Source organism: Temnothorax curvispinosus, unplaced genomic scaffold, assembly GCF_003070985.1.
Source record: "Temnothorax curvispinosus isolate PA1 unplaced genomic scaffold, ASM307098v1 QBEX01005969.1, whole genome shotgun sequence".
In the NCBI taxonomy this organism is placed as follows: Eukaryota; Metazoa; Arthropoda; class Insecta; order Hymenoptera; family Formicidae; genus Temnothorax; species Temnothorax curvispinosus.
The window spans coordinates 1-11,992 of record NW_020215749.1 but is presented as its reverse complement, the minus strand read 5'-3'; the positions used below and the strand labels follow the sequence as shown (position 1 = coordinate 11,992).

Here is an 11,992-nt window from a genome sequence, read left to right as displayed (position 1 = left end):
TCCGGAAAAAAAAAACACAATGCTATTTTGTGATTGCAGCGAGTTAGTTTCCTATAATTGTATAACGATGCGGAGAAATACGATTAGGTGTTCTCTGGGGCTCGCCATAATAAAGATAGCTTGCATCATTATCAAGCCATAACCATATCGAATGTACACGTAAAAACAAATCTAATTGTAAGTGATTTGATTGAACTTTTTTTAAGACGAATTGACATATTTATTACGAGAACTATTACGATAATTACGAAACCCATGAAACTCGCTAAAATTCCTCGAAATATACTTGAAAGATCTTAATTAAATCAGAAGCTTATCTTAATCATGGCAATATACATTGCTAATAATAAGATTAGCAACATATATTAGCATTTTATTTGATCCTATATAATGTTAAAATATTATTTTAAAAGCTAGATTATTCACAAAAATACGTCAGTCGTTAATTAATCGAAAATACACAGTGTTATTGTAATCTCCGAAATAGCAACTCGAACAAAGTACTCGGTTAAACATTTAGGGAATCGCTTCTTATTGCCGGGGGAAAACAAATCAGATATCTGGAATAAGACGTATATCTGAAGAGATCTACATTATTATTCCGAGACTTTCACTCTTCCATTTCAACCGATTAACGAGAGGCGATTGTTCCAATTTACTGTGCGAATCGTTCTGCAAAGCGCAGTTCTGGAGTCACGGTTTAGAAAGAAATTAATATGTCATTGTTGTATACTAACGAAAACACAATAATTCTAATAGATCGTGACGAAGCCGGAAATCGTCGCGCGATTCTCATTTGAAAATCTCGAGGATAATAAGCGCGTGCATTCACGGCTCTGGCAAACGGGACAGACCTGGCTCATTATCTGCTTCCGCTTGCAAAGAATCGATTAATCATGCGCATTAAAGAGGATTTTACACGGTTCACTGTCGATGATACTCCTGGATCATATTTTTATCCATTGTCAAGCGATTCTGATTTGATAATGTCTTATAATCGTACTTGACGATTTTATACGATAATTATTTCTAGCGTGATAGATAAACGCACCACGTGGCATTTAATATTATTTGAGATAAATTTTATTTTTATAGAGTATCAATCTGAGACACAGCTATAAATATACTTATTGTAATATTAAAAATCAGAAGGTCGCGAGAAATGCTGAGTTTTTGAAAATCGTCTCCGTTTATGCAAAGTTCTGCCATTAGCTTTCAAGGTGAGATATTTTGTCTAGAATACGTGATTATAATTATGAAAACAATTCAATTTTATTGAAGATATTACATTATTATCAATTTATCTATCATTATTGCTTCATTTGCCTAGCAGTTTTACATTGTTTTATTTCTTTTTTGTAACTTGCGTTACATTTTTTTTTTGTAATTCTCACGATTCGATCGGGATTATGGCCAGTCAAGCCGTGTAAATATGTCTCGAAGTGCACGCGTGTGTGCGTGCGCGCGCGCGCGCGTGCTTCCTCGTGCGTAAGTGGACTTGGCTCGATTAGTCGTCTCGCTGAATCTCGTGCCATCGATGCCCACCTACGATCTACGTTTCTCGTTTCTCTGTTCGCAGCCTGTCAGTGAGTGGACGTCGGTGAACGTAGTTGAATGGATGTCAGCCTTAAATCTGTACCGCTATGCGGACGTCTTCAAATCGAAGGACATCAAAGGCAGCGATCTGCTTCATCTGGATCGGGAAAAGCTCATGGTAAGCGGATCATCTTAATTACTCATTAGCATACCGGTCGTCCATATATCTCGGGATTAAAGTAGCCAATGCCATTCGGCGGACTTAGAGCCGCCTCGGAACGAAGGAGCTTCAAATGTGGGACATTCGTGATTGCTATCCGTATTAAATTATATTATTATAATTAGAATAGATTTTCTTTTATTGGTAAATCACACTCTTTATTCTGCTTTTACTATAATATAGTAATCCTGATAACAAGCTGATTATAACCATTTAATTTAATGAATGGTAAAGTTCTAAATGAAGGCATACAATGGAGTCATTATAACGTACTCTACTTCGCTTTTTTTTTTACAAGATTAGTGCAACGATTTTGAAATGATGTGTAATATTAACTAAAAATTTTATATATTTATATAGAGTTAAACATAAGTTACGATTGAAAATTACTAGTTAAAGCAATACTTGAAAAACTAAGCAAAGATTAAATGAGATGTTTTTGCTTTCTAATATCGTTTATCCATATTCCGCCAATTGCAACGGAATGGTAAGATTAAATCGATTCCTATACTCTATATTAATCTTGAAACAGATTTAGATTTAATGAGCGATAATACTCTGTTCTCATTCACTCGTTGGTTAATTACTTTATTATGAAATTTCTTTTTCTCGAATTTACCGACGATTCTAAAAGCTCCGGCAAATTCCTAATGATAACCGGCCATTTTCTCCGCGATCGGTTAATTAATCCTTTCCCATTAACTCGGTTTAGAAAAATGCGTCTGTTAGATGCTTATTAGAACTAATTAGCAGTAGGAATTAATGCACCATACCGAGCTACACTGCGCAAGGAGATTGCGTGGAAGACTGTTTATTTATCTTATTATCGAATGGAAAGATTTCTGTTCAGAGAAACTGTTCGGCGAATATCGAACGATCTAACGGGGCGCTGTTAGATTTTTGCGATGAGCATTCGCGACCGCGACACGCATGATCACGAGATAGAAACGTGCAAAAAAAATGCAAATTAAGTTTCTTGCATTTTCGTGTCCCACTTGATTGAAATTTAATTCTGCGACAAACAATCGTCAGCAATTTGTTCTGAGCTATATTTCTACTTTTAGCATGCGCACATATTCCAATTCTTCAGGTTTAAATTCGATATATATTGCTGGCATGCAAGCTCGAACACGCACGTGGTATATATTTGACCGAATATCCGCCTTATGGCCGATAAATTTTCAGTTATTTATTCCGCGTTATAAATTTTTTAAGGGGGGATTTTCGGAAGGAAAAGAAGTTCGTCTTAAAGCGTTTTATTTTTACTTCAATGTGTATATTGCCACATTCCGAAATTAAATAAGTCCCCTTGAGCTGTCTAATAATAGAATGAAATTCGCTAATATTTTTCTTTCGACTTCAACATCTTTCACGCATCTATAAATGTGTTGGAACACAGTTTCGTACGGAATTTCACACTCTAGTTTTATATGAATTTTTACACGAAGATCTGTCAACTCGCAGCTTCCACTTTTGAAGTAAAAAAAGTAGTGAAACGACGTCTTTTATTGCGAATGGTAAAAATCTTTTGATCTTCTTTTTTTTGCTTTATGAATTATCAGTTCTTGGTCTTCGCTCGTTTCGGGTCGCATCGGGAGTGAAAAAGGCGGAATCGCGCGATCAAAAATTCTTCGGCTAGAGTGCTCGGCAGAGACGATGACCTCGAGCCGAGAGTATCTGGACGACGTTTTCCTTGGCCCGTTGACCTTGTAATTGCCCTGTAGCGTCTGCTGGTACGCCACAGTCGAGTCTTTATCGAATCCCCCTCTCGATATATCTCTCTCTTCCTCCACGCCGTTCCGCGCCGATTTTTCTTTATCGTCGATCACGAAGCGACTCGCGGAGCTTTCGGGCGCTTTCGGCGCTCCGGCGACTTTCTTCATCTCGTCGCCGAGCGAAGAAGATTCGTTGCGATTCCGGCTTATCTTCAGCAGCGTTACTACACGCTCACTGTAAAGTCCAACACGCAAAATCGATACGTTATGCAGCGGGAGGGTATAGAAGGCGAGCTTGATTTAATGAGATCACTTTTATCGACGCAGCGCGTCACTTTCCGTGATGCATTTTATCGCGCTTTTTTATTAACTTCTTAATAGCTCTGCGATTTCAGACGCTCTTTTTATTAAGACGACAAGATTGACCGACACGATTTTTGTACATCTGCCGCGATTCTATTACCACGCAGCTACTTTAATTCCAACGCAATCGCTTTCTGTATCGCTGCCAGTGCAAAAAAATTGTGGCAGGATTATCGCATAAGTATAATGCACGAAATGTAATTTGCCGTGCCACGAAGTATCGCGATAATTTATTATTTATAATTCCTCGAATTTTTGGTATTTCGACATAAATAACGATATATTTATTATCGCATTCATTATTATTATTATTATTATTATTATTATTATTCTGTACCTATGTCGCAACGGCAAATTTAGCAACATAAAAAAACGGTTTTCTTTAAATCTTTTAACATTTTAAGAAATGCTTACGAAAAATAATGTAATGTAATATTAAATCTGCCTTAATAATTACAACATATTTGTTATAAAGAAATGTTGATTATAAAGAGTTAAAAAGTATTTTCAACAATAATGGATAAGATATGAAACGTACATCTTATGATTGATAACGCGCTGAAACAATGTTAGATAAATATTGTAGTCGTGAAGGCGTAGCCTTTACTATCGCCAACGTGCAACATAAAATAAATTCTGTTACGAAATATATCAGAAAAACAATTTCATATAAGACGCGACTTTTTTTTATATCCGCTGACTAAGTCTTTATTTTATATATTTTTTTTCCTTCTTAATGACCGCGCCGTGCATAGTTAAAATGCTAAATAAATGCGGCCGCAATGAAAACGCGCATACATATATTGCCGGGATATAAGTATAAACTCAACGAAATATATGCAATTCTACGGAACACAATGCGAAGGTGCTTTTTTTTCTACGTTGCGAGACGCAGCCTTTTGTACCCGGTGACCAGAGAATTTGTTCATAACGATTCAGTGGCGTAGCTGGAATCATTGCATTCTTATGCGAGTCTTGAGTATCTTATTAGTGTGCCATTGCATTGCTTTGTTACAGCCACTGTTAAGATACACGTTTTAGGTAACGTCGAATTTGAGTTCTTTCGCAATAAGTACCTGCGTCGACAGTACAAGCGTGCAGATGCAATTAAAACAAATTTTGGTTCGACATTATTAAAAACGTCTAGCGTTAAAGCGGAATGCAGCGCTTTTATCTTTCGCGCGTATCTTCTAACATTTTTTTTTTAAGTATCGGGCAAGAGAAGGAGCGATAATAGCGAGTTAAACTCCTCTTATTCCCGCCGCGCGCGGTAGCTACGCCGCTGTAATGATCGCATCGTGCATGCGTTTTCTTCCCCCCTCCCCCCGCGCGTTACCACGCGCCGCATTATCATAATTATGCGAGAGGCCCGCGCGCGCGCGCGCGCGGAGTAACGGGTCGAGACGGACAATCGAATTACACGCCGGCCAGCCGTATTGGCCTAAGTTCTCGGCACCGATGTTCGCCGTGGGAAAACGGGCGTTTCTTCGGATTGTAATTACACCCGCGTTTTCCACGGCGTGACGTCGGTGGTGGCGGCGGCGGCGGTCGTGCGAGACGGTAATTGCGCTCGTTCGCTCGCGCGGGCGTGTAATAAAAGCGGCTTGAATTGCAAAAATCCGCCTGATGGAGTCACGCCTGAAAATCCGCGGACGCGGGCTAAGAATAAATTAGGACGCGTTAATTCGAGAGGCCGAATCCGTCCGTCCGCTGATCGATAATTGTGCGGGAATATTTACTGGGTTGTTACGAAACTAATATCACATCCGGAGATTCGTTTGCCTCGATCGTTGCTATACTTTGGATTGATCTTGAAGAGTCAGACGGAACTCTTGTAATGTTTATTTCTATCAATATGGATTAACTTTAATCTCGGTTTAACTTACTTTTTATCTTTTTCTGCACTGTTAAAGGTTAGAGGATGAAATTTAAACCAATACCATGAGTTAGATTTATTTTGTTATTTTTAACTACCATGTGCGTCACAATTTATTAGTTTGAAACAAAATAGGATTATTTTAACTCCATTGGTTTAATCAAATTAACATTGTTTTAGTTAAATTAACTACATATTGAGTAGGAGCAGTGGCGACCTATGGAATAGTTAAAAATTACTCAAAATTGAGTTTAATTTAACTCTATGAATTTAACAGTGTGGAGTTCTTAGAATCAGAATAAGATAAAAATAAATTAAATCGAGATTAAAGTTAATCAACATTGGTAGAAATCGACATTACTTGTTCCATTCTTCGGTGTGGAATCAACTTTTATACACTTTCGTGAGAATTGGTACCTCGGATAAATTGAGAAATTTTTCTTCACCACGATTTCCGATTATCAAATCGGTTTCTGATTGTCGATCCTCCTCAAATAGGGATTCTGAATTTAGCTTCGATTCAGCGTTCCTCACGGGGCAAAAGTGCGCGCGTCTCGCCAAGGCTACTCCGAGCGTAAATCGCGTATTATCATACTAATTGACTCGTAAATCGACACTGCATGTTCCTTCAGTGCGAGAAAATCGTTTGTGCCTCCCACTCGGCATGTCCTTCGGCCAGATTTTCCCGCGACGAATGCGCGGCGAAATAATAAAAGAACGGTATCTCCCTTAATTTTTTCGCCGCGATTCTCTCTTCCTATATAAACGCGTTTCGCCATTGCTTTTCCGAGGGATTCTTTTCAATTCGGTTTTATGAAGAATTTAATTCACGTTAGACACATTCCGGTTTAAGAACCCATTGCCGAGGAATTATTTTATTGAAGTGACTTACGGCGGACCTTTCTAAAATTAAAATCCGCTTCTTACAGTGCTCCCTGACGTTTTGTTTGCGCAAGAAATAAACGGGGGATGCGCAAAGTGCGCGAGTACTTCGGGCGAATTCTCTCCCTGTGGCGAAGCAGCAGAATTCTTCCGAGCCCGGTCTCTTGGCACTTGGAATAAAATAACGAGCGCGTCAAATTTTATCGCCGCGTTCTCGCACGGCCGCGTAATATATCGATCACTTTACTTTTGCCGGCTTGTCGCCGCTAATAATAGCGTTTGGCCCACTGCGCGCCGTGGCGCCGCGCGCCGGCCGAAATAGCGCGCCATCGCGCGAGAACGCGCGCGCGCGCGCGCGCATAAATGAATAATTCGAAAAAGAAGCCAGCTGCCGGAAGTGCTCTCCGTGGAACTGGATTTATTTTTCTTGCGGTACAGAGACAATTTACGTAAAATGAAATCGCGTTGGCGTTCTATTTTCCGCGTCTTCCGTTCAACTTTTCTCTTCGAATCTCCCTTTTGCAGGAGGAGCTTCCTCTTCTCTCTTGGAAAAGAATGTCTTTTATCAAAGGGTCGACTGTTTGAAATTTGCTTTGCGCGAGTAACAGAGAATTCGCAGCGCAATGTAACCTTTGAATTTTAATGCTTTCGTAAGAAAAGTACATTTAAAGAGTGTACGTGCTTCTGACTTTTCGATAACTTTTTAATCGTTCCTTAAACGACAGAAGAGTTTCTCAAACTAGATTCCAAGATCGAGTCGTTGGAGGTGGAAAACGTGCAATTTTTCAGTCGCGTCGACGCCGGCGAGACGTTAAAACAAATGCGGCTCCGAGCCTGGCTTGCTCGCGTCACGCTCGTAAACGTATAAATGCGGGGAAATTCAAATTGGACGCGAGCGCGAAGAAAGAAAGCTATACGGTCAAGTGATTCAGCGGGGACAATATTAATACGGGAATACTTCCTGGAACTTTGCGCGCATCGACATTGAATCGGTCGATTAAGATAACGTGTGATTAAACGCGCGACTAATCGCGCGACGATTATCTCATCAAGCGCGCCCAGTAGCGAATATGCAATTCACTGACGTATATCATTCCGCATCGCACGAAGGTTGCCAACATTTTTACTCTCGCCTCTGTAATCGAGGCAGCTTGTTAGCACATTTGACGAGTTCTTAACGCATTCGCACGTTCTGCGAGAGGTAGAGAAACGCTAGGGAAACGTAGAAATACAGAATTTCATTCGTTTCGCTTCGTATGATGGATCTTAGGAGTTACACGTCAGTTATAATTATAATTACAGTTTATACAGTCTGTCCTATAATTATCATATTTCCAGCTACAATTAGCCTTTTTTTAATTAACCGCTCTGAAATTATTCCGTCAGGTGATACTTAATGATAAACGTAATTATAGAGTAACGAATATATACATTTTTTAAGGGGGGAAGGATTATTTATGCTGACCACCCCGTGCGCCGATATTTTGGTCGGCATTCTAAGTATTTAATTTTTTTTATCAGCAAATCTGTCTTTCTTTCTCGCTCTCATATTTCCGAAATACGCGAAACAACACGTTGATCAGCTATTATCCGGCATTCCACAAGTGGCATTCCCGGACAATCAAAGACACCGATCCGAGCCATTAACACGCGGCGTATACGACGTGTTGCGCAACAGATATACAGAATCGCGCGACTGAAGCGGCTGTAACGGATGACAAAGGCCTTTCGGGCTCCCCCGAAGGTCTCCGTTACGCGAATGCAACCCGCATATCGCGAACTCGCGAATCACCGGGGTGCATTATACCTCTCTCGCGAGCGCCGCCGGTGCAGGCAGGTATTGTTGCAGCGGTGCACACCCGACACCTGTTGCCTTGGCCGTGCTCTAGGGAAAACGAGATGCCTGCTGGGAGCGAGAACGCGGAGAAAGAGAGCGAGCGAGCGAGCGAGAGGATCGTAACGACGCGTATAAATTACGATCGCCCCGTTCGGCGTGTGTTTCACCCCTTTTACGAGCGCGGTGCTCCCGACTTCTCAACGTCCCCCTTGACTGATTTACCGCTGCGGTACCCGCGAATTATCTCCCCCCCTTTTTCGCTCTTTTTGCGATATCGCCACTCTTAGGGAGTATTTTCCGCGGCTACGCCCGCGAAAAGGGAGGCGGCACGCTGTAATTTATAACGCGAACAATCGCGAGCGATCTCCGCGGGGCCGGCCGGACTCGGAAAGCCTGAGAGACTCGCAGTAAATTTGTCGAGCAGGTCATATACCAATACTGGATACTAACTTAAAGACGCGTAAAAAGCGTGCGGCGTACGTAATAACATAATTATGGAATAATAATGCAAAATGTATATTCTGCGACGCGCGACGCCGCGATTGAATATTCATAACCAACGATGAAAGAATAGTTCCTTGAGAAAATTGCAGCAGCTCCCTCAGTCGAGAATTCAAAGCTATGTACGTATTTAAACGAATCATGTTTGCTATACAAAAAAGAAAGCTATTAATGAAAGCGAAAGGTTTAAACTCCTACATCGAAAAATCATGACATTACAATTAATTTAATTTTTGTAAAATTTTGCGATGGTATTCCGCGCGAAATTTTATCAGACCAAAGTAATTTTGACTGGCAAAATTATTCCGTTCGTGAATGACCAGAGGGACGATTTCCGTCGCGGCGAAAATGTGGGCCAGTGGATCTTAATCGGTCCGCTATCTCCGAAGCGTTGAACTCTCGTTAGCGCCTGAGTTATTTACGACAAGCGCATTATTTTCCCTCATTAGTCACCGTGTAACTGTCCCCACGTTTGACTTTGTCACGCGTTATGTGCCCGCTCTTTATAGTCGCGTCCGCCGCGTCGCGATCTTGGCTCGCGCTACATCCATGCAGATTTACAACCGTCGTCGCGGCGTCGTCGGGATACGCGCCCGTCTTCGCCGGTAATGCGGCGGAAAAGTCTCCGGCTCGGTCCTTGATTCTGTAGAATTGGTCCCGAAGGACCTTCGCCGTCTTCCGTGAATCGCATTAAATTGGTCAAAAGTCACAAGAATGCCTCAAGTTGTGGTCTTCAAGTATTCAAATCGAGAAATTATAATTTCACAGCAGTTGGATAAAAAATTTATTGTATGTAATATATTATATACGTTACGTTTCAGTATAATGCAAATATAATGTTTATTATTAAATAAATTAAATCGATTTTTTGAAAACAAAGTTGTCTAAAACGAATTCAGCGGAATTTTAGTTTGACAAACATTATTCTCACGTTCTAATTTTATTTTAAACATTATTTTTTAATGAATTATTTTTTGATCTAGTGAAGTGAAAGATTATTTTCTCTTTTCTGTGGAACAGGTTTTACAATACATACTTTTATATCTAAATGAATTAGCTCGTTCGTTGCAAGAAAAATCATCGTAATAATTTGTTAAAAATTTGCACTAGGTATAAAAGACATTGATATTGTTGAGTCAATTTAACAAGTGACAAGCGTTCTTTGAGTCAATTATCACTTGTCATTTGGAATCAGGACTGGTTTTTTAAGTGCATTATTGTCTCATCAATTGTAACGATGTTCTCTACTTTACAAATTGTATTACTTCTCGATGTTCTTTACCACTACTTCAATACTTATATACAATCTCGCGTGTTCTGAGCTAGTGGGTAAATGACTTCACTTCTCTTATTAGCAAAATATCGTTGATTCCTAGATTAAACTAGCGTTTCGTTTCTCCTTGCTTTTTTTTCATTTCGAGTTTATTGTGAGTAGATTAAATTCGAACCGTAACGTATCTTGAAAGAACCAGATATCTTTCTTCATTCGAGCGCACGCGAGACATCATCGTGTGATTTCTCGTTGCAGAATATGGGTATAAAAGATGAATTCCATCAGAGGAACATTTTGGTGTGCATCGAGGAACTCTGCAAAGCGTTGCCACCGCCCCCGGTGGCGATGGAGACGATGGGCTCGGCACCGACACCCGGGACTGTCGCTGTCGAACCGGCCCTTGGAATCAACTATCCGGGCAACAACCTGGCCAATAACGCGCACAATCTCGTACCGCACAGCTTCAGCGTGTTGGAGAAATGCGGCAAATGCCATAAATACCTCAGGGGCCTCTTACATCAAGGCTTCCTCTGCCAAGGTACGTTTCCGTCCTTTATCGATGTCGAGCTCTCCTAATCCGTTAAATCCTAATCCGTCTTTTTCAATGAATTGAACTTTGAACGGGTGACGCACAAAAGAGCTCGATTGAATCACTTTGCGTATTTTAGTCCTTCACATTCGCCGGATTCCTGCACGCCTTCGGACATTACAAATTAGTTTGTATATATGTGGTGGTGTTGCCCTATCTCTTTAATTAATTCTCTAAATTAATGGGCATTTTTAATGGGTTCATGATATGTGTATCTTTGAAAAAATTGCGTAACTTCTAAAGATTTTATCAGAGTTGTCAAATTCATCGTCGGTAAACATTTCTAACATTCGTGTTTACTCTTGCATGACAATCGTGCCGAATGAAATTCTGTAAACCAGAATAAGTGAATTAAACGAAAAAAAAAAGAAAGAAAACTATGCGTGTTTTTCGCGTTGTTGATTACGCGAATTTTCTGCGTTGCGCAGATTGCGGGCTGGTCTCTCACAGGACGTGTTCAGCGACGGGTTTACCTTCCAATTGCATATCGGCCGACTCGGACAATCGTATCAGCAGGTTTACTTCAGGTAAGTCACGTCGCGCGGATTGCCGCCGTCGCCGTGGCAAGTTTTATAGTTGCCAGGCACGGCTCATTAATCCTTCATCGTGTGTCTCTAATGGATAGAACACGGAAAGTCGCTGAAAAATTTAGTTGTCTTCCAACGGGGCGGGAGAAACGTATTGCGTCAGAAACACGATTGCTAGCATCGGGCTTGTAAGCAGCCGGCGCGCGCGGCGATCGCGCGAGTTTACGAAGTTGACGGCAAGGACGCCCCGTCCTGGCGCCTAGCTAGCCTGGCCGCTCGCACCTCGTTACGATAACCTGGATCACTTCACCGAGGCTCGCGCACCTCACGGCTGACGGCTTTCTTCCATTGAAATCCCTCCGCGTCGCGGTCGCGTGGGAGTCGCCTCACTTGCTGGAATTTAATGATCCTTAACCGAGCGTGCGGGTTTCAACACACGGCTTGCAGTTTCTCGCTCCGCGCGCAATGCGTTCTCCGTTCTTTACAAAAACTAATGTCCACGGGAAAACGTTACGGCGGCCTACAACATATGTCAGCGCGGCTTGAATTTATTTCGATTCGATCCTTGCGATCGTACTTCCGTTATTCTCGTTCAACATTCGCATATCCGTACGCAGAACGTTAAAGTATATTTGTTTCCAGAGTAACAAGATAGTTCTCGAAGGAAAAAAAT

At 41.2% G+C, this 11,992-nt stretch overlaps 1 protein-coding gene across 1 annotated transcript; it reads left to right on the top strand.

Moving 5' to 3' along the window:
• Positions 1-1,583: 1,583 nt before the first annotated feature.
• LOC112455278 (serine/threonine-protein kinase dkf-1-like) lies at positions 1,584-11,319 on the top strand (the record flags this gene model as incomplete). The annotated part of the gene is made up of 3 exons (XM_025017083.1): positions 1,584-1,714; positions 10,459-10,741; positions 11,221-11,319. Coding segments are annotated over exons 1-3 (478 nt in total), but the record flags the coding sequence as incomplete, so codon positions are not given.
• Positions 11,320-11,992: the final 673 nt, after the last annotated feature.